Source organism: Sturnus vulgaris, chromosome 7, assembly GCF_052056855.1.
Source record: "Sturnus vulgaris isolate bStuVul1 chromosome 7, bStuVul1.hap1, whole genome shotgun sequence".
NCBI lineage: Eukaryota > Metazoa > Chordata > Aves > Passeriformes > Sturnidae > Sturnus > Sturnus vulgaris.
This window is the reverse complement of record NC_142249.1, coordinates 24,764,502-24,790,834: the sequence shown is the minus strand read 5'-3', so window position 1 is coordinate 24,790,834 and position 26,333 is coordinate 24,764,502. Positions and strand designations below refer to the sequence as shown.

The window sequence follows — 26,333 nt, the reverse complement described above, 5'->3', positions numbered from 1 at the left end:
AGTGACTACATATAAATCAACTTCTAAAGGTTGTGGGGTTTTTTGTGTTAGCCACAGTAAGTTTTTAAGGGGCACTGAGATCCACAACTTGTTCACATGCTATCTGGTAATGTACTCCCTTGGCTTTGTGTTTTCCTCTTTTAATGTACAACAGAGTTTTTGCTTCAGGGTTAACATAAGAGTAATAGAAATTCCAATTTGCTTCTCTGTTTTAATCATTCACCAGCATGCATGCTTTTATGTGATTACCTCCCTATTATCTTTGTTCAGCCAAAATTCTCACACTTTTCCATTTCTGCTTGTGCTGGTTTTACAATATGGTCAGTCGTATTTCTCGTCTCTAAATCCTCGTATTTTCTGTAACACTGTTTTTGAGAGGAGTGAATGTGATACTGTTCCTATCACAGTAATCATTCTTTTATTGACTTGATGACTCGTTTAGTGGTTCTTCTTACATCCTATCGTGTCGTTGTTTCAGCACTGGTGACGTTTGGCTGCAAAGGGACAAAGTTAACCCACAGGACTGCTCAGCAGAGCTGCTCGTGGCGCTTCACTCCAGCCCGTTCCGCTCGCAGGCCGCGCCCCTCCGCCACTCGCGGCTCTCAGAAGCTCCTCCCCGCCGGCCGGGGGCCGGAAGCTGCTGCCGGGTGCCCTGTGAACCGGGAAGGGCTCGGTTTGAATGAGATCCGGCTGATTCACCGCGGCCCGGGCGGCTCCGGCCCAGGTGAGGGCCCGGCCGCCTCCGCGCCGTGGTGCTGAGGGGCCCCGCGGTGGCGGGAGCGCGGCCCGGGGAATGGGCTCGAGCGCCGTGAGGGCCGCGGCCGTGCGGGCGGGAGCGGGACGGGACGGGGCGGTTCTGGCGGGCGGCACCGGCCCGGGCGGGGGGGGAGGGAACGCGCTTGGGCCGCTGGGCTTTCCGCTGGGAATTCTGGGCGCTTCAGGGCAGCGGGGGTAGCTTCGAACGGGCTGGGGGGAGGCGGTGAGAAGGGCCGGGAAGCGGCGCGGGGCGGGGGCCCAGGCGCTGGAGCCGGACGGGCCTCGGCGCCCCACGGGCCCCAGGGCTCGGCGTCTCCGCCCGGCGCGCAGCGGCCGCCCTGGTTCGGCAGCACCGGCCCCTTGTGCCCCGTCACGGGCACCTGACGAGCGCTGCTGCTCCCGGACTGCTGCATTGCCGCGATCCCCGGCAGTGCCGCTGAAGTTACAGGGGCACGGGGGGAAGTGAAGGCAAAGCACTGGCTGGGATACCTGAAAGGGAAGGAAGTAGAATTAAGTAGACAAGGAGCGATAATCGAAAATTAACGGCGCTATTTCTGGTACGCAGCTGAGTTAAGCAATGTTTGTGTAACAAATTTGTGTCATACAGTTGGATACTTGTAAACAGTGTGCTGGCGTCATGTCTTAAAGTTGTAGTTGTTTTCGGTATACTGTAGAAAAACAAAACCAGCAGGGATTGAGATTTACTTTTAAAAAAGAAGTTTTATGTAAATGTATCTCAAAGCTATATATAACTGAAGTGGTACTAGGCAAGCTGAAAAGTTAATCTTAAAGCTGTCAGCCCTGGGAGTCCGAGGTGTCCTGTATGCTTCAGGTTGGGAGTAAACTTGGAAAAAGATTCTGTGGAGCAAAGCATTCATTCACTGTTCTTGACCTTATTGAGACAACGAAAAATATCTAGTTTTCAAGAAATTCAGAAACTGGCTTGCATATGAGTTGCTTCTGAATCACTTAGTGTGACTTTGAGCAACAGGGTTTAGCCTGTAGCTTAATGGGAAATATTGTACTATTATCTGTTGTGACATGTCATTTCAGTAATATTCATTTGAAAACTAATTTCGAATATTATAATTTAGAGAATATTTTAAAGATAGCATTAAATAGTACCAGTATATAAATTAGTTTGTCAACTTTCTTGGAAGTGATTTACTCCTGACAAAAATTATGGAGTGTAAACTAATAGTACCTATAACTACCTTGTAAAATTTAGGATGCTGGGAAAGGGCAGATGTTAAGGATACCTTGAATAATAGAGAACTGGTATGATGAGTACTTGCTGGACTACTGCACAGTTCCACAAAAGTTGTGTGTCTGCGCGCCTTTCTGCAGATTACAGAGAAGGCCATTACTTCATATATTACATAAAATTAAAATTAATTCTATTGGTTTCTGTGGTGGTGCAATGACTCTTGTTAATGAATCTTTGCTTATTTGTAAGTTTTATGTGAATGTATTTCAGTAGCTTTAAAGCAGTCTGTTTGAATCTGTTACTGAAGTAACTCCAGCTCAGCAATGGATGTAGTAGAATTAGGTTTGCTTTACTTCTGGAAGTCAGGAAGCAGAGTCTGGGAAGCTGACCTGCAAACCCCCTAGTCCAGTTTGGGTTTATTGAAATTCAGGTCTGTGTGATCCAGAAACAGGATCTGGGTTTATGGAACCGAGCGTGTTATGGAAGCAAGAGTCATATAACTCTGGACTTCCACTACTGAGACTGCATTCATGCATGACAGATTAAACTCCAGCTTTAACGAACAGATTACTTAGAATTGATGGTAACAGATATATTTTTTTCTTCTTTTCATACAAAGTGTATAGGAAGCTAGACAGACTAGCTCCCCCCACCACCTTTTCACATGTGAAGTCTCTGTTCAGGTTTGATGATTTTAACTGCAGTGAGCTTTCTTTCTTGGTGAAATAATGTTTTTCTGCAATACGCAGTTTCTCAGCTGATTTACCTCTCTAGCTGTTTATCATCCCTAGTGAAGCTGAAATGGTCGCAGTTGCACCAGAAACCTTGAGCCACTTTTGAGCACTGTTAATAAAATTGTTGATCATCTGCTGCATGTAAGTCCTCGACAGGAGATCTGGAAGTGCTTGTACAAAGCTTGTTATGTAGTCTCAGGTGGAGAAACGGAGTTACTGAAGATGAAATGATTTGCATCAAGTCACTCAGTGTACAATTGCAAAGTAAATTGCTGTCACCTGTGTGTAGCCTTATATTCCCTCCACTAATAGGGCAGTTTAGTAGCCATTGTTTTCTGTGTATGTCAAAGCTGATTTTGATATTTATTTCTCTAGTAACTCAAAAGTTGCCAAGCCAGGAGAACCCTCTTTCGTTGAAGGATCACATCATGGAGTGTTAATGCTAGATAAAAATAGTGCACTGTAGTGTGAAACTCATGTGTCTCATGCAAGGCGATAGAGTAATTTAAGACCTTTTCAAGTTGATTTCAAAATACATGCTGAAACATGCCAAGTATAAACAAAATAGCTATGGATTTATACCTATATGTATATACACATTTGTGCATAATCCTTTTATGTAACTTCATCCCTAAGAAAAACTGTTTTCATTATTAAAAGTCAGAATTTAAGTGATTTGAAAATACCAATGAGCAGCTGAGTGGTGAAGCAGAGCTCTCCAAATGGCAACTCTTTCCAATTATTACAGTTACCTAACAGTAATAGGAGCAAGTATTTGACATGGTTTTTAAATTTTCTGTTTTAAGATCAATTTTGAGATGCACTTTTTGTACTCTCACTGCATCATTAATTTTTTTTTCCCTTTTGAGGTAAGGACAGTTAAAAGAAAATTGCATTAATGGAAGTTTGGATTTTTAAATAACATCCTATGACCATGCTTATTTTGGTTATGGTGTTTCCAGTCATGGACATACATACACAGAGAAGCTATTTAACTATTTTTTTTAAGCCATTAGTGACCATATTGATTTCAGTGATAAGGGCACATCATCCAAATCCTGCACTGCATCAAAATGCAAGTTTATTATAATAACTGTCCTTCTGTATTTTTTATGATACAGAACTATTTGATACATTTACTTCCTTAAAGTTTTGCTTTAAACAGAGACTGTTAACTCTTCCTTGCAGACAGAAGGGAACAATCAAAATATCTTTTGCCAACTTTGGAAGGAAAAGAGGTGAGATGTATTGTGAACTGTTTGTTTACTTTTCTGGCTTTTATTTATATGTGCATATAATGTAAGTGTGTGTGTGTGCACGAATATAGGGGAAACCCAACAAGAGAAGTTGCTAATCAACCCAGCTTTTTGCACTTTGTAGCAGAGGTAAAATTCTTAGCTGTAAGTTACTGTGTGTGCCTCCCTGGGGAACAGACCAAGCTCATAGAGATTTGTTTCTTTCATATCTTTGTAGTAAGTGGGGATGGGAATGCAAGACCACTGGGTGATGAGGTGGCTGAAGGTGTATAACTTAATCCCAGTTGAAGTGGCTGCAGTTCTGTTGTAGCCTGTGCTGCTGGCTCTTGTGGTCTCTCTTGGATCATTTCCTTCTGCAAAGCTGGCAGAAGGATAGTAACTTTCCATTCAACTTGTTAGTGATTTCCACCCCAGCCTGTCAGTACTGGGAAACTCTGACTTGTTCTTTCTCTTCCACCTTTCTGGGAAGGTGAACACATCTTCCTTTTCTCTTGTACTAATTTGAGATAAGCTTCATAAGGGTCTCTGTTAAATTGCGTCAGTTATTAAAAAACAAAACAAACCCCCCCCCCCCACCCGAACAAAAACCCGAAACCAACCTCGAAAACCCACAGACATTCTTTGAGCAGCTTTAGTTTAAAGAATGATTTGACAGAAATGTCTTCTGGAGCCTGTATTAGTGTTACAAGGAATCAGCTTTTCCAAGACCTCTTTTTCTGTTATGCTAAGACAACTATTTCTGGGATTCAGCGTGAAACCTCTCAGAGAAGTGAACAGGGTTAAAACCAGCATTTTTGATAGCCTCTCAGTTTGCTGCAGGGCTGCACAAATGGCTGTCCTGGCAGTACTGAGAAAGCAGCATCAAGTTGGTGAGCAGCAGCAGCTTCCTCATTGCTCCTTATGTTAACACTGACATTGAAAAAAACGTCTATCAAATCACAGCCACAGATCATTTCACAGATCTGTTTTAAAACACTGCCCTACAGATGATTGATTGGATGCAATTAATGGACAGTGTTCTCAGGGAGGAGGATAACATAAATTTTATCTCCTAAATTGAATGTGAAGCAGCCTTTCTCTACCTGAATTCAGGAAAACCTAATGATCTTTGTAACACTTCCAGTCACACCAACTGCTCTTGTGGAAATAAACAGGAAAGCTTTCTGTACCTGCACACTATTCTTACCCTTGGTGCTTAGGGCATCTTAGCTTCAGCAAGTGCTTCTAAAATAGTCAAAGAAGACCATGGTTTCAGTTTCTAACAGCTTTTAAAATGTTCAATTTGCTTTAAATTGCTTAAATGAATTATTAAAATATTTTTACATGTAACTTTGGCAAAATTGGAAGCTTCTTGCAGTATTATGGATTCTTGAGCAAGACATGGCATGTACCACTTCAAGGAATTGTATGGTAAAAGGAAAAAAAAAACCCAGTAAACATTCTTTGGGTTATTCTTAATGGTGCCTTGTCCTTTTGCAACTTATCAATGTAACATTTCTTTTCACATGTGCCATGGTTTCTAAATTTTACTGGGTTTCTGCCTTTCTCCTTTTTATTTCCTTCTGCAGGAAAGAGATCTACTGTTGTCATCTTTAAAGTCAAAAAGTGGGAGCTGCTGCCGTGTTTGTTCTGTGAGCATCTCTTGCTGGGCATCAGGTTAGAAGTGTACAGTTGCTTTGTTTGTAAAGGCTAAAGCTGGCTTCATTAATGTCTAAAAATTTTGCTTAAGCTGTTTTAAGGTTTACAAAAGCATTGTTTGAGAAATGGAATTAATGAAATAATATTTAGATAGACTAACAAAAATTGAAATCTGTTTTGGTGAATGTAGTTCACTAACCTAAATTTTTCATATGTTTACATCTCAGTAAACAAATATGTTTAGGTCCATATAGACTATAGCCTACTAAAACATATTCAGTCACAAATAGGCAAGTAGAGCATTATTTGCCAAAACTCTAACCAGAATCAAGTCATGGAGCTAGTGCATCTAGAACTGGATTTTGGAGATTTTCTGTCTATGCTGCTGTCTTGAAAATCTGAATATCTCAGTTCAATGACTGTTCTGTGGGAAATGTTACAGACATTGAGGTTTTGTTGTAAAGTTACGCTGATAAATAATCAGTTTGTTTAACGTATTAGTCTAGTCCAACTCTTATATGGCTTTTATAAATGATGTACTATACTGTTGGGTTAGAAACTAGAATAAACTGTATAAATAAAACACTGATTAATTAGTATGAGCTATTGCTTTTCACTTGTATTATTTATTTATTATTTCTTAAATGTACATAGGTGATGTACCTCAACAGTTTATGGAAGTTGCTGTAGTTGTCAGAACTACTAGTTGTAGAGGTGCCAGTTGTGGAGACTAAAAGTTCCTTAAAATAAATGAACAACCATAATGGATTAAAATAATAGTTTTAGTAGCTTAAATATACTTCTCAGTTACTCTTCATTCCTCTTTAGTGTCAGGGAAGATGAATCATTGTAGGTTTCAATGGAGGAGTATCTACCACAGAGGGGTGTAATGAACTGTGGTTGGCGTTAATTTGTGGTAACATTGTGACTGTTTTACTGAAGCCATTTAACATACGCTTACATAATGTCTTTAAACAGCAACTTAACCTTTCCAAGGAAATCCTCCAACTTGGTTTGGAATTTATTGTAATTCAGGATAGAAAAGCATATACGTTGTGTGCAGCTCTTGCTTCTAAAAAAGAAGCTTGGTGTCAATGACTTACTGAAAAAGCATAACCACTGACCCTTTAATAAACTCCTTTTTAATTTATATGGTGCCAGTGGAGCTTTAAGAAAGTACTTAATACTAGGTGAGGCTGTGCTTGTTGGATTTGCAAGTTCTACAAAATCAAGAGAGTGAATCATATTAAACTAATAGCCTGACAGTTCATTGAACTGGGAAAGTGAACTTAGCAAGTAGAGCAGGTATTTCTGATCAATGTATCTTGGATATTGTTATGAAGTTATTAAAGTAGGAGGTAAAATGCTGCTTTTTTTGTGTCTTTAGAAGCTTAAACCATTTGTCTTAAACTTATACTGAAATGAAGCTTATAAGTTTTTAACCAGTGAAAATTCTAGCAAATATCAGAAGAAATTATGAAAATGATGATGTTCACCTTCAGCATGAAGATTTTTTCATATACAAAGCAAATATACTTTTCAAGTTCTTTTGCTATTGAATTTGTATTGTTAATGTAATCCAAAATCATGTACATAATTCTCTTATGTGTAATGTAACTTCCGCTTGGAGGATGAATGTATTTTGGAAATCATACTTGGTGTTCTCAATTGCTTTCATATCACCTAAACAGGCTTTGTTGTGTTGTTTAAAACTTGTCCAATTAAGACCATAATTTTCAATGCTGTACTTTGTATCTATTATTTCACAAATAAAATAAGCCAGTAAAATTTTCTGATTTCTATAAGCCTTGGAAATTGCTTGATTTCCTGAAAACAGCTGTTTAAAAATTAATATTCAGTAGGCTTTTTTTTTTCATTTTATCCATAAGTGTTGTTGTATAGAGCTAAGAAGTTGAAAAAGCCAAGTAAGCATGGTAAGGTTCTGTTAAAGCTGGTGCAGAATTTGCACTTAAGTATCCACCATGAAATTGTAGATGTCTTTTCAAAAACAGAAAGTGAAGAAACTGTAGAGAAAGAAGTAGCAATATAATTTGTTTGGCTGGGCACCTTAACAGCCTTTGTTCCTGGGGATCACCCCTTTGAAAGTTACAAGACATGAAAACTGATGTTTTATTGTTGTTTTCAAGGAAGGTGTTTCATTGATTGGAATAATCTTGCACTAAAGCAATGTCACATGCAACACTGGGAATGTATTAAATGACTGTACTGTCACTAGTCTTCTAACTATATACACATTAAATGTTTACTTTACAGTATTTCTTTTAGTATAATGAGTTCATTAAAAAAAGGCTTTTGATGCTAATTCAGAGATCCATAATCTGCTTAGTGTCTTTCGCATGTAGTTTTGATGATAACTGACAAGCTGTAAGTTAATTAGCGCGGAACTTACTAATGAGGATGCTAAAATCCTTACTTTAAGATTTTTATTGATGATTTCTGAGCAAACTAAAGTAAATTCGGTTGTATAGCTAATAAGTTTTAGGAACTTTCTGGCTGTAGGTACTGATCATAAGCAACACAAATCAAATCAATTGAATCATGGGAAAGTTTTGAGAAGTTTGACAAGAGTGTTCATCTTCAGAAATGGGGATAACCCAAAACCAAAGCACTAAAACAAAGTCTGTTAATTAGCATGGAAGACAGCTTCTTGAATTAATATGTGGTGTTAATTAACAGGAAGTCTGATGTTGTGTTGTAATTACCACCAATATTTTTGACATACTGAGTGACTGAAGGTGAATTATATAGATAACAATTTAGTAAACATTTCGAGCTTGGGAACATTTTTCCTTTGTTTCTGTTTTTCTAGAAATATGGATAGACTTCTGCGACTGGGAGGAGGTATGCCTGGGCTGGGACAGGTTAGTATATAGCTTGTCAATCTTTTCTTTAAAATTAATCAATTCTGGAGTATTCCTTTCATTATACTGTTATATTTTAAAACAGCATCAAAAAACAAAGTTCATAGTAATAATCTTTGACCCAAGAGATTTTATATGTGTATGCAAATCTTTGTTAGAACCTGATTTATTTTTGTAAATATGAATATCTTGGTTGGCACTAAGTTGACGGAATGTTTATAAACCTTTCTTTTTGTGTCTGAGCATTTTAAAATTTGTATTGAAAAGCACTGGAAGCACATAACGCATTTTGATAAAAAACAGTTTCCAATAATACAGAATTTCGGAATGTGAAGGGTATTCTAAATGGCCAAGCACATCCACTGCTCTTACTGAATTATATATTTCAGTTCTTGGATCCCATTGTGAATGGGGCATTATTAGATACTGAAGTATGCATAAATGTCAAGAATCGAATTGAATTTATAATTTATGGGTAGTTGTTGCTACCTGTATGTGTGTTTTATTGTGTCTCCTCTGGTTGATTGTCCTCTCTTCTGTAACTACTCACAGTAAAAAAGCCTCCCTGGCAGCTGTCCTGTTCCAGTGAGAGACCTATTCACATTGTATGGCTTCTCCTACCTCTACAGCAAGTCCTTGTGCTTTTTTCCTTGCAAGTGGCATGGCTAGCAGTTTTCAAAAATAAAATTAAGCTGATCTTGTTACATTGTGATGATTACTGTGGATACAAGGGAAAAAATAATTAGGAACTTCTTTGTTTGAGGTCTGTAGGAAGAATTATTTCCTTAAGGAATGGGCTCCAGTAATTTCCTTTGTAGTCCTTTCCTTTGGTTGGCTGCAGTAGTTGGCCTTTGTCTGTTTCCTCATCTGCCTCCTGGTCTCTTTCTAAATCAAAAATCCAGACTCTTGTTCTTCTGGAGAAATCAGTTCTGTATGCCTTGGGCTTCAGGATGTGTGTTCAGGATTTCTTCTGGGATGGTTAAAATTGCTAAATCCAAAGCTTCTTCTGGTTGTGTATAGTGTGTTTGTGTCCAGCGTAATTACAGGAGTAGTTTAATACTGAAGCATTTGGTGAAATATTCTAGGCTGATCTACAGACTCTAGATGTTTTGCCAAATAAGCTGTAACTTTTGGTGCATAATTTTTTTTCCCCTTTTCATAGCTAAAATTCTATTCACGTTCTCTTAGTGAATCTTCAAGCCGCCCTCAGTTATTTTTAGTTTCACTTTCTTAAACAGTTATTGCTCTTGTTCCTCTGAGCTGCCAGCCTGCTTCATGACTCTTCATTTTTTTAACATCTGTGCAGTCTAATCTCTCAAGCTTTCACTTCTTAGTCCTCTCTGAACTTGACGCATATCAAAGCTGTTTTTCAAATTTATGGTTAACTCTCTGCTGTTTTCTGAATTTTTCATCTTTAACTTAAGGCATGCTAGAAAATTGTGGCAAACAATAGAACATGACATTCAGAGGAAGCTCGCTGAACTCCTCTGGTAGCTTTGGCCTGCAAGGCTGTTCTGTGTTTGTTTAAATATGGAATTGTCTCTTAAATAAGTTGATGAGTATGTGTTGGATTAAAAAAAGGCATAAAACTGAATTGCTCTTTACTCAAGTTGCTGCTTGCAGTGGATGTCTTGGCTACATTTGTAGTCTTTTGGTTTATTGAATCAGCAGGAAGGCTTTTCAAATAGAATATTTTTATGTCCTTAAAATACTGTGTTTCAAAGACCTTGAAAGGTCACTTATATTCTGAGTATCAATTGATGATAATTGAGAGATAATCCAGAGTCAATCAGATGTCTTTGAGATAGAAGAGAGGAAGAAGGTATTTCTTGGATATATTTTCTAATGCTGGAAAGCAAAATTATTACCATTTGTTTGCACTAAAGTGTTTTGAACAACAGTACAAAGCTTTTTGCTCTTATTGCTGTCACAGTTCTAAAGGTTGAACATCGTAAAAACATCTGAGCCATTCTTGCCAGATAAAAATCATCTGTGTATATAGTCTGGTAGAAAAAGAGGCATTTTCGAAGTAATTTTATCACATAGTTTGGAGTTTTCTTTTTCTTGTAGCTTGGGGTCCACTTAGCAAGAGGACTGCATCCCGTAGAGTCTGCTAAGAGTCTGATTTGTGTTGTAACTGATATCAGAGTACCGGCAGATGCTTGGTCAGCACAGTTCCTGTTTGAGCTCTGCCAAGGCATTCTTTCTCAGTGACTTGCTTTAGCTTCTTCAGCAGCTCTTTCCCCTTGGCAAAATTACCTCTTCTGATTATTACCACATTTAGGTTTTCTCAGTCCTCTTAATTTCCAAACTCAGATATGTTGTCCCAAATGCACTTTAGATTCATGTGTTTGCAATATGCTTTTCAAGTCCTTTGGTGTATTACACTTCAAACCTACTGTCACTTAATTTATGATTCTCTTTCCTTACTTCTTGCTCCTTCAGGATGCTATTGAGTGCCCTTCAGGTGTCCAGGATGGTCAGTGCTATCACTATCATAGGTGACTGATGGTCAGTCACCTATCCTAAGCCTGTCTTCAAATGGCTAATAAACAAATCTTTAAGGAAGTAATCTTAAACTGATGCTTCAACAATAAACTTTCCAGTGACATGTGGCTTAGAAATCTTGAGGCATTTCTTCTCTTTTAATCATCGGTGGACAAAGGGCTCTCTTAATAGGGCAGGAGATGGACAAGAGAGGAGAAGGGAAGAGAATCTTTACAACTTTTGGCATCACATAAACCATTCACACTGTTTTCTGACAGTGCACTTGGTCATTAACTGTGTGTTCTTTTTATGGCAGGATACCTATGTTTAGTTTTGAACTTGATGCCAAAAGTATGACCTCCTTTGGAACACTGCATCATGCAGAAATTTTTTGTGTTGTACATGACTGATGGTGTAAACCTGGTTCATAAGTTTGTTTTGTCTTGAATTTATGTTCTCTGATAAGTGTGTAAGATGAATGGATAAACGATTGAAGCCTTTTAGAAAAGATGTGAAAGACTGAATGTGTTGTGATGTCTCAAAGAAAATCTTACTACTTCAATTTCCCTCCTGCAGTTCATGGGAATTAAGATTTTGGCAATGCCCTTGTTCTTCACTTATATGGTCTCCTTTCTCTCTCCTTCTGCCCCTTGTCATGTTGGGTTTTTCTACTTATGTTCTCTTTCCTGATTCATTCTTTTCTGTCTGTCCCTATTTGTCCCTCTGGAATCCTGCCTACCACAGAATTTCACTAGTGGTTAGTACTTCGATTTGCATTGTACATTTGCTGCAGACAAGTGAACAGGTTTGTGGGGTACGTAAAAGCATTCTGCTTATGTAGCAGGCAAGAATTTGGAGCAGCACTCCTCTTCATTTTGTATGCTGAACTATTGTTTGCTGGTGAAATCAGTTCCACATATGTCTCTATTAGGCAATCCTACTGCAAAGGGTGTGAGCAAATTAAGTGCATTTGTAGCTAAGCTTTCTCTCCCTTTCACTTACAGAACAGTAATTCAAGTTAAGCAAGTTCTTGTCCATATTAGCACATGCTGTCTGTTTTTCTGAATCCAGATGTAATAGGAAGCAGTGAAATAATGACACTTTTAAAAGAGGCTTTTGAAGTAATTTTTCATTGCTTGATAGATTTTTGAAAATACTCATTTACACTGCTCTGTTAGTGCCGACAACTGTTCTAGTACAATAGATGAAAAATAAAACTGATTCTGTATTTTTGAATTAACCTATTTGATGACAGAGGGGAAGGGGAAAAATTCCAGTGGGAAGGGAGGGAGAGACAAAGAACTGACCTGTGTCTTATAAGGAGTGTTTACACCTTGACGTGGCATATAGAAAAAGAAGTGCAGATAGCTATTTTATTTGAATCATGGACTTGCCAATTAGCCATCAAGTGCTTCCATCTGTGAAATAGTTGATCAGATGGGTTAGCTGGGATGTTTCCAGATTAGGGCATTGTAAATGGCACTTGAAAACTGTCACTTTGATTAGGAGGTTTCAAATACTGCACTGCTTGGTGCTATGGAACCTTTTTCTCCTCGTAGGATCTTGGGTTTTTTAGAACATGCTTATCCTAGATAGTAAATCTGTGGCACCATGGGAACTTGGGAGATCTGCTGCTGATCTAAAGTTCTGTTTCATGTGCTAATCTAGTTGGGGTGGCAACACAGTGCACTCTTGTGGGGCTTCCAAAGAGGAGTTGATGGTCTAGCAGACAGAGGAGAGTCAGGCTCAGTATAGATCATTTCCAATTAACAATTAGATGCAAATTTCCTTGACTTACTTCATTAAGCGGATGTGTCATTTGAAGTACATGACTTTTTCTTGCATCTCACATCTTCCATGTGTAAACAAAAACATTCACCCACAATGAAAAAACCCAAACAAACCCAGATACCCCAATCCCTCCTCTCCAAAAAAAAAAAAAAAGTCAAACCAAAAAACAACCTAAAAACACACCAACAACCCAAACAGGAAAAACTGCAACACCTGAACATCTTACTGAAAATTATTTTGGTTCATTGATTCTTGAAACAGTTTGTGTTTTAATTTGAATGGTGCAAATATGTTGTCTTTAATTAAGTGCCTTTTTCATTGTAAAGCTGTATTCTGCTATCTCAGTATCTCTTTAGCGGTATGATTTTGTCCTTTCTGTGTCTCCTGAGTATGTGTGCTTTAGGTGATTTGAATTGTGGTGATGCACTATTGTCTGTTTCTCATACATATTTGAAGCTTCAAATATACCTTTTGAGAATATTTTGCCAGAGGAATAAATCTGAATTATAGCTCTTAAGATTGTGCATCATTTCTGTGCCATTGCTTCTGAGACGTTTTTAATCGAAGTTCTCAAGTATGAAGAATGTTACTATTTCTAGAATTCAAATGTAATTCCCAGTAGATGAGATGGTGTACAGTTTGGGTGGGTTATTCCAGTTCTACTTTTTTCCTCCTGGAAGCCATCAACCCATTTAAGGAATAAAAAAATTTTCTCAGTGACAAACATTTTTCATCCATTAAAAATATCCAACATGCAATCCCATAGAAAGTTCAGAAGACTTAATTGTCTGCATTATCTTCTCTAGCAAGTCTCAGCATCAGTTTTTGTATATTCAAAATACATGATTTTGTTTTAAGGAGAAAGAAAAACACCTTAGAGTTGGTAAACTGTGCTGTTTTACTTTCACTGTCCGGGGTGAATGTTTTATTGCATTGATTAATATTTTAGTACAGGGCTGCTCAATGAAAGCTTCATATCAAAAGTAGGGTCCAGGTGTGGCCTGGGTCTGGTTTTGCTGGAGGTGGTAACTCCACGGGTCGTGTTAGGCTTATTTGAAAGTTGCTGGGGGTGGCAAAGGCAGACTATAGTTCTCATACATTTGAAGTGCAGTTGAGTCATTATAATGTGATTTGACTTCTAAGGAGCTAACTGGGAGAGGGAAAGAAACCTGCTAGAATTGGTTTAGGAGCAGTCATATACTTTTACTTAAAATCTCTGTGTAATTTGTGTTATAAAGGCTGTCTTAAAGTAGGATGGGTGCACTACAGACATGTCTTACATATTAATCACAAACAAACATAAAACTAAAACTAAAAAAGCTAGTGGGTTGTGTCCGAGCATTATAGTTTCCTCTGATCTGCTGTTTTTCTCTGGAGAACATTTTTAGCTGCCTCTTCTTGGCCTCAGGTCTTAAACTTCTGTATTTCTAATAATTAGGCAATTAGATTCTCTCTCCTCAATTTAATTGCCAGTGTAGTCCAGCTGACTTTTGGCTTTCCTCAGAAGAGACAAAGGAGCTTGGACAAGGAAATGAGCGTTGCCATAATGAGAAAGAACATGGGGAAGAAAGGATTAAAGAAGAAGAGAGATCTTTGTGCATTTTGCATTATACCTCTTCACTTGTAAAGTTCCTTTCTGCAAGCAGGAAACAGCCGCCTTAAAAGTGTGTGATTTCTTTCTCTTGGAAATTTTATCTTCTTTCTGAAATCCCATGCAATTGAATATGAAGTTGCAATTCTACCATGCAGCACATTTGAACAAGGGTTTCTCTTCTTGCTGTGTGCAAGAGTCCTCTTTAAGTTTTTCTACGAGGTGTTACAGTGGTGTGGTCTGGGGAGGGCGGTGGGTGTTGGCTGATTGGTTGTTTTTCCATGTGCTGCAAACAATTGACCTTGCTGCATGTTGCCACTGAGTGTCTCAGTTCACCTGCTTGTATCCAGAGGACAGCTCTTGACAGCAGTGATCCTGCAGGCATACAGAACCCAGTGCATTCTTCTTCATATTGACGAGATATCTTTAACTGCTTTTCCTCACAAGGTGTACTTTGGGATGAGCTTAGGCAGAACCGGCTAAGGGCTACCCTGCCTTCTTGGTAGAACTGTGTCTAGAATAAGGTTATTAAGAGTCTACATTAGAGCAAGACTACTGGAGGCAGACAAAATTACAGGTGCTGACTCATCATCTGCCTCTCAGTTCTAAATCTCAATACCTTCTGTAATGCTGATGGGAGTAGACAACAGGTTAGTCCTGGCTTTATTCTGGAATGAAACTGATATCTGTATTTTCTTTTTATTTCCAGTCGATTGTGGCTGTGAAAAGCAATAGTTATTTTCAAAAAGATGTACAGTGTTACTGAGAATTTGTTTTATGTCCCTAATCTTAGGGCTTTTTGCTAACCCTGGCAATGTCATAGAATCATAGAATGGTTTGTGTTGGAAGGGACATTTAAAGGTCATTTAGTCTAAATTGTCCTTATGCTTGATAAGGACTATTAACTGTAGTAATACTGCACATCTACTGCTTTGGGTTATGTGTCTCAATGAATGTGTAGATTAAATGGGGTAAAGATAGAAGAAACAGTGACCCAGGGAAGAGTACACTTAAGCAGCCATTTCATGTGTTGGGAACATCGCAGGAAGTCTTCCTATTGCAAATTGCATCAAGGTGATATATGTAAGTAATTTTATATCATGAATACCTGTTAATATTGAGTAGTAAACCTTTATTAATAATGTTGTCTGAGTGTCCCATTAAACTATTTTTGTTTGAAGTTCTGTTTAGTTAAAAACAATCAAATAACAAAACAAACCGACCAAAAAAGCAAACAAAAAAACCCCAACCAACCAAAAAACCAAAACTACCTCCCTGCCCCCTCACCAAAAAACTCTAGCAAAAAACCGAACCAAAACCCACCCCACAGACACAAAAAAAGAAAACCACAGAGCCGCCCCACAGAAACTAAAATCCTAAATAAGCAGAAAAGCTAAGCAGTAGAATTTGGCTCTGTACCAAAGAGGTGTTGGCAAATTTATGATCCCAACCCGTTTAACCAACTGCTCAAAGCTATACAAAGTTCTGTGTTTTGTAATTTTGGTTTTGAAGAGGAAGGGAGATGGGAAATGTTATATTTCAAGTCCATCTATATTGCTGTTCGTGGAGTTCTGTTGTAAATGTGAACCTGGGTAAACTTTTTTTAGGAGATAAAAACTGTCTCAGTATGTTTTACAAAATTCTATCTAGCCTGTTAAGGTGGGTTTTTTTCCAGAGATTTTTCAATTTAAGCAGTTGGTGCCACAATACTTGCTTAGTATCCCTACTCCATTTTAGAGTCTCTGAGACTAAACATATTACTACAATTTTTATTTCATCTGACATATGGTGCAACAAGACAATGTGATCCTTTGAGAAATCTAGGTTGTTTGTTGAGACTTACAGTATTTTGTGGTCTGTTATGCATGCTTAATTATAATTGGTATAAAAATGGACCTAAACATACAAACTGTTTAGACAAAACGGTAGCATCAAAATCTAATCCTGTTGATGTGGAACTAACTACAAAATTGTGTGTAATAGCTTGAAAATAGCAATAAAATTTCAAATTGCTTCTAATTGTAGTGTGTGATTCACAGTGAAAAGTAATATATTTTTCCCTATTTTATTGAGCTCACTGATTTTTAAATATTTGTGTATGACCTCAATAATTTTCTGTGTCATGACTGATCATGTTAACTTCCTGTACTGCAGGAAATGCAATACATGGCCTCTGGTGCTTGTCATGACAAAGTTGTTAGAACCATTGAGATCCTAGAATATGCCTTGTTCCCTTTGCCACTTTTGTTGATGGAACATGAGATGGTAATTTCTAGAAGTGCCTTGTCTCGGTACAGGAAGAAAATGGTTCTACAGTCCGAACTCTGCTTAGATTTTTAGGCTTAGCAATGTGTAAAAAACACTGTACTGATCTAAGAAATTTCTTATTTTTTATATCAATGTATCAGTAGATTGTACCACTTACTGGCAAAAAGTAGAGAAGAGCAATGGTACTCTGAACTTTTAAGGCTTTATTATCATTAATACCTCTACCTCCTCTGCACACTTGCTCATGTTTGCAGCTAGTATCTTGTAATGGGTTTTTTCCCTTGTACCAAGCTATGCACTCAATGTTGGATTTATCTCCACAAAATAGTAGCTTTAAGCTCACTTTGAGTGCCTCATTGTTCCATGCATTTTTTTAATATGATAAATTATTATTTTATAATGGTTGTCATTACATTTATACCTCAGTTATCTTTCTCCTCCATACCTGCATAAAGAAATGTCATCTTTACCTGTAACATGTGTTCTGTGGGAGGTAGAGAAGGGTAGTAAAGAAATATTGTGAGGTGAATAAATTCAAAAGTAATCCAAGAGGGGGGTTTTGTCTTTTTTTGGTTTTGTTTTTTTTTGCTTTTTGGGTTTTTTTTTTTAGCTAATCTTTCTCAATTGTCTTTGGATATAACAGCTGAAAATATGTAGTGAAAGGGTTAAGTCGGCATGAAAGAATTCATTTCCACTTTAATGACCTAGCCTTGCTGGGTTAGGACGATGGGGAACATGCTTCTGACTTGTACTCCTATTGCCAATTAACACCTCCTATAACAGGTTGCCTCAGCTAGTCATTGAAGCAAAGGCAGTAGAAATAGTTTACATGCAGCTTGTTTTTCACACTAGTTGTTTAATACTCACAAAATTAAACTATTAAAAGGTTCTTTCTTAGCTTACTGGGAAAGAAATAAAACATGATAGCAGTCATTGTTTGCTTGTATGTCCTATGTTTGTGCTTAAATTGTTCCAGTTACAAAAACAAATAGAAGTAGTAATCATTCTTTTATTTTACACAGTAGTATATTGTTTGGTTCATTAAGGCTGAGATGTGCTTTACAGCACTTAAGTTCACTGCCTTTGGATTTTTATTACAGTTGCCCCTGCAAAACTGAGTTTCTTTGAAACAGCTATGATGTATTTCAAAATCATCTTTTGTGCTATTAGCATGAAACCAGAGCAGTATTTAAGATCCATTTAAACAATGGAAAGTGTATCTATTTGTGGAATATTTCTCAGTTCCTTGTGTAATTAATCAAGTCCACCTTCTATACCTGTTTGAATAAATCTAAAATAGTACAAATAAAGAGCAGTGCTCTAAAATGACACTTTAGTTCACATTTAATAATAAAACTGGCTAAATAATTTATATCAGTTCACACTAAGAGAAAGGTGAAGTAATATACCTAAAAGTGTTAACAAATTTGCTAAAAGGCCCAAGTAGGTAACACTTCAAGGCGTTAGTTTTTATCCTGTAAGAATGGCAAATGCCTTTAACACTTCGTCAACAAGGACTACCCAAGTAAAGGACTGCTTTTTATATTGGATCATCTCTTTAACTATTTGAAACAAAAATAGTCACATGCATTATTTAATATTACAATGTAATTTTCTGTCCATAACTTGCATGTGATTCTTTTTCCCTTACAAGTTGTACTGAAAAAAAAAAAAACAATAGTGGTAACTTAATTTTATCAATTATTATTGAACTTGGAATTCTGCCATTCTAAACATAAACAATCCTAAAGCTTGGTTAGGTTTTATAAGGTGGCCATCAGGCAGCTTATTTCAATGACTGGAAGCATAGAGCTGATTCAGAAGAAGCATCAATTTTTCAGTAACATACAGCTATTTCTTACAGCAGTTCTTTAATTTTAATAATTATACATGCATAATTGGGAAAAACAATGTTCAGTATTCCTTGCAGTTTCCAAATGTAGTTTTTCTCCAGTTCTTCAAGAAATAATCCAATAAAGCTGTAGGTAGGCAATATTTGCTGTTTTGCAGTGGGATGGACAGTCTGTGCAATGAGATAGCTGTCCTTTGAATATGATAATGTAACCAAAAATACTAGCAGCTCTTTTGCATTGCAGACACAAACACTTTCTTGTCTGGGTTACTGATACCAGTTAATTTAATTTGGTGCTCTGCTTCGTAAGGATGATGCTTCTTTGTTAAAGTTGGCAGGCAGTGAAGTTTATGAACAGTGGTAATAGCACATGCTGTGGAGGGTCAGTGTAAAATATTTGCCTCCATGTAGAGATTAGCTAATAAAATCTTTCTTCTTCTTTGCTTGATGAAAGAAATGCATAAACTTTTGTGAAAGACTACTAGAAACAGGCCAAAGAGATCTCAAAACATGTAACTCGTAGCTGGCTCCCACATACTGTGTAGCTAACAGGCAGAAGCTGGGGCTGTCACTCCAGGGCTGTGTTGGATTATCAGCCATTTGTGGAAAAGGAGGTGATCAGAGATGGAAGAAATTGGTTCCAGTTTCCAAAAGTCTCTGTTTTCAAATCGTTTAAAGTCAAGTAAACTACTTGGAAGACCCAAGTTCCATTTGACTTTATCTGTTAAATTTTTGAAGGTTTTATGTTAAGAATTTCATAAACTTTGGTGTAGAATTTTCTGAAGAACAGCAAATGCATGCATATAGTATTTTATATGGCAGTTTATCTTTGGTAGAAAAATAATGTGAAACTTTACCTATGGATCATTTCCTCCTCAAAATTCCTGAATTTCAGTACTCTTTTGAGCAGTTCATTGTAATTGATATTCAAAACAAAGAAAGTAATATTAATATGAAAATTAATACACGTAATTGGTACGGTGCAATGGGGACTTTAATTTTCCCATAATCTAGCTAGTAATTAAAATCTATAAGAAGAGCAGAGCAGATGGAAAGGAGATAGTGAGGTCACACAAAGAAGCATCAATGACCAAGGAAATACTTGGTATGTGCTGTCTGTTTATAAGATGACTGAGAATTAACAGACCTGCCTTGTGTACTACCATTAGCTAATTTTTACGAGTTCAGGTAAATTGGTTGAACTGCATGGTAAGAGTGGAAATTCATGTTTGATATTTTTACTATGTCTTACATGTGCTTAAAATGAAGTGATGAAGTGTGCAGTTGATATTTCCTAATCCTTTATGTAGTAATTTTTATATATATTTAAACACATTTAGTATGTAAAATCCTTCGCAGTGAATACTATGGCTTTAAGAAAATAGCAAAAGTTAAGCAAGTTGGTTTACACCAATGAAGAATTCCTTTATGAATTAGCAGGATTTACTATGCTGAAAATAAATTGTTGACCATGGGTGCTGGCAACAGGAATTCAATGTAAGTTTTCAAAAAAACCACTATTTTATCTCCTAGAATGCCTAAAAATTTGATGAAGTATGATATTAAGTATCCCCTCTTGTGCACCATCATCAAGGTAAATGAGCATTTGGATGCTCCAAGGAATATAGAAATCATAAGGAAGTATTAGGAACACCCTGCTCTAGTTCCTACCCTTCACTTAAGCTAAAAGTGATTCATTTGCTTTGTTACAGAAACAAAATGTATTAATGTTTGTCTTTGTTTCGTCCCTGTAAGTGGTGAATCTACTGACTGATCCTAAAATGAGAAAGGTTTTGAAGAATAAGCTTTTATAAGTTGAGGGCATAGGCATCCATATAGAGGACAGAGCTGTGATTAATGCCTCAGCTGCAGGACAGGTGTCAGTGTGATTTTAACAGACACTAGAATTCCATAGAGGACAGCTCATCCAAGAGCCATAGTCTGTGGAGTAAGCTTCAGTTCAAGTTCCTGATTTTTGATTAGCTAGTGTCAGTCAACAGCAAGATTAGCCTTCCAGAAATCATGGAACTATTTGTGCTAATCTAGAGGAGATTTTTACTATGCTATTCTTTATTTTTAAAATTACTGAATTGTGTAATGGGATGGTTGCTTACAGTGAAATGTTAAACAAAATCTGGAATAAATGTAGAATGCATTTGGTGATCACAGCATGGGTATTTTGGTTCTTCCTAAAGCGCAAGGTTACTTTTATCTTCCCTTCAGATCATCTCTGGTCTAGAACTGGTGGAAAATAGGGAGAAAATATGTATGAAAAAAGGGTTGTGTTAACAAACTAGTAAGTTACTTTTAAAATTAAAACTCAGCATACCTAGGCTTTTTTATTTGCGTTGATTAAGTGAAAACATGAGTCTTTGTGCTTTCCAAATTCTAAGTGAACATTTCCAAGTGAATAGACTTAAAACAGGAGAGATGCAGTTTAAAAAGTAAACTGATATGTTTATGGAGAAAAAAACATGGGAACAGCATTACAAAATGATTGGGCATTTTAAGCTTTGCCAGTCAAACAATTTAATTGCAGAAAATTTGGGATAAGTAATGCAGGTGCTCTGCCCATCTGGTTCTGGGAAATGTTCTGAAGAACTGCTTATAGAGTTTTTCAGTGTGAGTGCTAGAGGAGGACTTCTCCACTGCAGCATCTCACTGTTGGGCTAGAGCTAGGCCAGAGAAATGCTTGATGAAGGGGTGAAGTTGATGAAAAATGGACCTTTGGTGAGAATACTATGGAAGGTGAAAAGCAGGGAAACCTGCTGGAAGCTTGTTGATGAAAAGGCCAAAGTGACAGAAGAACCAGGAGAGAGTAGTAAGAAGGAAGGGCAAATACTGAGAGATGATGGTCAGCAGTATCAAAGTTGGAAATAGAGATTTGAAGCTGTTAGGAAGCGGATGTGGTTGACAGACCCATGCATATATGTGAGTTTCAAAATACAAATATTGGATTCATAACAAAGATTGGATATAGAACTCATAGATTCATTGACTTTAGACGGGGGAAAACCCACAACTGAATTTTCTTACTGTCTTTAAAGCTTTATTCTGAAGAATGATGTTCTTCTGTGTGTGCGAAAATCCAAGTATGCAGAAAGGATAATTCCTGTGCAAATGTAATGTCTTGATTACTTAAGGATCCGGTTTTATCTTCAGGAGGAAATGCCTTGTGTTGATTGCTATGTCTTGTTTGATGTTGTATGTCAGATGCATGTTGTGTTGAATTTTTTCACTTAAAGTGAAAAATTAAGAATTTATTCAAAACTTTTTTTTCCCCAATTTTGGTTATAACTATGGAATTAGAATTCTAAATCTACAAAATGTTTGTGTAAAGGCACCATTTTTCCTCTTTTAACTTGATGTGGAATATCTTTTTTTTCCTATACTTGTTTTGTTGTCCTTCTAAGTTTATATCACCTCATGCAGAAGTAAGCTGTGCCTTTTCAGTGGAAATTTGGTAATAAAGTAGTGAATGTGCTGTTAATTGGCTGTAATGAATTACACTGATATGGAATTCTGTATATAACAGCAATATTTCTCTTGTTCTTCAAGAAAGGAACATTTAAACTGCTGCCTCCTGTGTTTTTCAATTTCAACAGTACACAGAACCTGTTTCAACCAATCATTCACACCTGGGACAGTTGTGCTAATTTTTGAATAACTACTCATAAGGCAAAGAGCAAAGTATTTTGTTCACAGCTTTTCCACCTAGGGATCAGAGGTCCATTTTTTCTCTCACTGTACCAGTGTATCTGCAAAGTACTCCCATAGCCTTTATCTGCAAGTCCTCTTTAGCTGAAAGCTGATGAAGCAAAGGGAAATTGCTGTTTGTGTTGGTGCCAGTTAATCATGCTAGCCCAGCAGCATTTACATTCACACCACTGTAAGAAACACATAGTTAATTGGAGAACTGGCTATATTTTACAGCTGACGAAGATTAGCATTGCAGCAAGGCTGACTAATGGAAACTTATCTGACTCTTAGCCTGAATGGCTTGTAACAGGTTTGTATCCAGTGTAACACTTGCCTGCTTTATATTTGACTGGCTCTGATGAGGTTGCTCTTTAGACTGTGTTGTTTGGGATGGGGGCGACAGGATGATGGCTGAGTGACCTATTACAGAATAATGTTAGCGACAGAAGGTGCTGTAAAGAAGGGTTTGGGAATTGGGTATGCAATTTTTTTGTTTTGTTTGTAACAACTACATCTAACCCATGAAGTCGCAATTGCATATGCATTTTTCTATAAGTTTTGTAATATACAGAACAAAAGAAAATATTTAGAAACTGCAGAATAACAATGATGGTGAAAATAATTGTTTATTCATTTTATAGGGGCCACCAACAGATGCTCCGGCAGTCGATACAGCAGAACAGGTTTATATCTCTTCCCTTGCACTGCTGAAAGTAAGTGATCTGTGTACGTACTGTGTCTGAATATAATGCTGGAGTTAGAGCACCTGGCAGCAGTCCAGAGTTAATGGACTCGTGTTGCCTAAGTGCTGGCCAGACTTATTTTAAAAATAAGTTAATACTGATTGGAACCCTCAGAAACTTATTTTAATTAGTTCTCTTTTGTTGGCTTTGTTTTTACTGTTTTATTGTTTGTTACATTTTCCAAAAGTGCTACAAGTTGCAAATTAACTAGAGATCAACAAAGGCTGAAAAAACTATCTCAAAGCAAACTTAAAGCTTCTGTTAAACATATGGTATCATTTGGTCTTCATTCCAGATGTTGAAGCATGGTCGTGCTGGTGTCCCTATGGAAGTTATGGGTCTGATGCTTGGGGAATTTGTTGATGATTATACTGTGAGAGTGATTGATGTTTTTGCAATGCCACAGTCTGGAACGGTGAGTTGTTTACATCTAGACCTTGATAATTTTATTTGCTTGTTTGGTTTTTTTTTCTTAGGGTAAATTTATTTTTTAAAAGCTTTTTGTGCTTTACCTCACTGAAGCAATCTGAAGATATAAGATGTGAATTATAATACAAACAAGTCTAATGGTTAAAGGGTTTCAGTAAAAAAAAATGTATTTAAAACTTCTTTTTTAGCTAAGGCTAGTACTTAAGTGTGTATATCAATATATGGAGATATTATATCCTTTTCTATGTATAAATATAGTGTATGACATGACTTTCAAGACTTACAGATTGACAACTTTCAGAACTCATACTATGAGCCAGCAGAAAGATTCAAAATATAAAAGGTTTGCTTAGAAGTGTATCATGCCCTTAATTGTGATGGTGCTATATACTTCAAACTTGATCTTTCACTGATCTTAGTTGCATATCTCTTAAATGATACTTTTGTAATTTGAAAATAAAATGCATTTAAATTTTGAGTAAGAATACCCATTTTATGAACAGATTAGAGACAAAGAGTCAAGGTGCATAATTGGAATTTATGATGCTTTATTTTGTGTAACTAGAATGAAATGTTCTTAAAACAAGCATAGGAGGATTCCTTTGTATCTCAGAGCTGCACTCCATGAAATTTTCCAATTCTTTTGTCCTGAGTTTATTCTATACATGTGCATAATATAAAAATCTGCAAAAAGCCAATATGTGATATTTATCTTGAATAAAACGTGTAGAGCTGAACTTGGGACAAACAACAGGCCACTATTTGCAAAACAGAGGAGGAAAAGGTAAATTCCTATGCCTATTTAATCATGTTTACTCATAGTAAAGATACTTAAATAGCAATTCAAAATAATCTTAGCATTTTAAAAAACACATTGAAATACATTTCTAAAAAATATATTTTGCATTTAAGGGTGCTCTGTCATATCGTACTAAAGTATTCAGGTTGCCTTTTTAAACAGATGCTTATGAATATTTTTGTTTGTGTGAAGTTAGAAGTTAAAAGATAATATTGCTTCATGTACAGCTACTATGATTTTTGTCTGTCTTTTAAATCAGGGTGTCAGTGTGGAGGCAGTTGATCCTGTATTTCAAGCAAAAATGTTGGATATGCTGAAACAGACGGGAAGGTAAGTCACTGTAAAGAGGGCTGACTGTAACAAGTACTCCCTCCACGGTTTTTAGAAGAAACGGCTGGATTTCTCCAAAACTAGTGATCTAAGGGCTATTAATAATGTTTAAAAATAAATATTTGCCCAAAAAATTAGGTGAGTAGCATAGCCTGTAATTCAGTCCCCCTCATGCATTTCAGTTGTCAGGAGATTGTCACTCTTATTAAACCTACAGCTTTGATTATTGTCCAGAAAGACTACAGTGCTGCTCAGTTTAGCATAGACGATTACTACACAGCACCTGCTGAAAAGATTGATTTTTTTTTAATTTAACCCTTTTAAGAATTTTTTTTTTTAAATTTTTGAAGTTATAGCTTATTCATGAGAAATTTTAATGAAAAGAAAGGGAAAATAATTTTGCAAAAGATCCCAGTATTTAAACAAATTTTTATTTCACTCCTGACTCTCAACAGTTGTCGTCTGCTTGCTCAAATTCTTTTACTGTGGGAAAAACTTCAAAATTAATGTTAGCAAAAGGCTCAGCAGCTGAACAGAACAGTGCAAATTGCTTTTTGACTGAGTTCCTAGTTCTACTGCTGGTTTAATTGATATTTAATCCTTTCCCACCGTTGGTTCCCGTTGTCCATGTCTGAAATGGACTTTCTGCCGTGAAAATTCAACCTTCGACGCCAAGGAGTTAAAGAGTAGATATTTACTCAAGTGCTGAAAGGGTAAAAACTGGTTCAGGGAAGGTGTGGTAACAGGGTGAAAAACTGAAAGCATGATCTACCACTGCTAATGTGTATCCCTTAATGATATCCCTCTTTTGTCGCATTTATTCATGTCCATGTTTTCACCATACCATGATGGTAATTTAAATATTACTAACAGTGTTTTTTTTGCAGCTCATCCTAATTTATACCCTGATATCTTCCTATTTCTTCTTGTGATAAGTGTTTATATTTTTAAAAATCTCAATGTCCTCTTTGTTTCAGACCTGAGATGGTAGTGGGTTGGTATCATAGTCATCCCGGCTTTGGCTGTTGGTTGTCTGGTGTAGATATCAATACTCAGCAGAGCTTTGAAGCCTTATCAGAAAGAGCTGTTGCTGTGGTGGTGGATCCCATTCAAAGTGTAAAAGGAAAGGTATAGTAGGCTTGCTTTTTATTTTAAAGTACTTCACTAAGATTTAATACAGAAGCACTGTAAGTATGTGTAAGTACTTGATTTTTGGAGGCCCATATTGTACTTAAAAAAACCAAACAAACCAGCCAAAATCTCATTGTAAATGAAAAGATCACTTCCAGTTTGTTCTGCATCTTACATAAGTAGTCCTTAAACAGGCTGGACATCTTTGATATTGTGTCAATACACATAACCAATCATAATCCTCTCTTAATATTTTGCTATTCAGGTGTCACTCAACAGGTTTACAACTAATAATCCAATTATACATTGTTTTACGCATTACATTTTAGCTACAAAATCTGAGATTATTTACTAACAGACTGAAATAGGTTCAGCCCCTTAATATGGGTACTAAGAATTCATTGATTTGCAGACGTTATGTATGATGATTTTTATTAAAATTTCTATTCCAAATATTTTGAGCAATAAAACTTTACAGAGAAGTTGATATCAAGCATTTGAATTTTTGAAAAGTGTGCAGTTAAATGATTAAGTAGGTTAAATTATTATGAAAAGAGATTAACTTGCAAAGCATATTGGGTTATAGTTGTCCTTTGTTGAAATCTCTTTTGTTCTTGTTTAGTTCTCTTTTTATTTCTTTCTAGCCCCATATGCCATTTTCCTATTTCCTGCCTCATGACAGCAGGGAGCAGCTCTATTATCACCTTCACAGAGCTGTCTGCAAATGTGAGAGGCAATTC

At 36.8% G+C, this 26,333-nt stretch overlaps 1 protein-coding gene across 3 annotated transcripts in view; it reads left to right on the top strand.

Annotated features, from left to right (window-relative positions):
* Positions 1–502: 502 nt before the first annotated feature.
* PSMD14 (proteasome 26S subunit, non-ATPase 14) overlaps positions 503–26,333 on the top strand; it is a 46,408-nt gene continuing 20,577 nt past the window's right edge. The window contains exons 1-8 of one of the 3 annotated variants that reach the window (XM_014880887.2): positions 503–724; positions 3,886–3,935; positions 5,522–5,609; positions 8,422–8,473; positions 22,803–22,874; positions 23,200–23,319; positions 24,392–24,462; positions 25,440–25,590. In XM_014880887.2, the coding sequence (XP_014736373.1) occupies positions 8,426–8,473; positions 22,803–22,874; positions 23,200–23,319; positions 24,392–24,462; positions 25,440–25,590 (462 nt within the window). In that variant the 5' untranslated portion in view covers positions 503–724; positions 3,886–3,935; positions 5,522–5,609; positions 8,422–8,425. Of the gene's footprint in view, positions 725–3,885; positions 3,936–5,521; positions 5,610–8,421; positions 8,474–22,448; positions 22,472–22,802; positions 22,875–23,199; positions 23,320–24,391; positions 24,463–25,439; positions 25,591–26,333 lie in introns of those variants that run through there. The other 2 variants (XM_014880888.2, XM_088168145.1) reach the window with 2 other exon arrangements.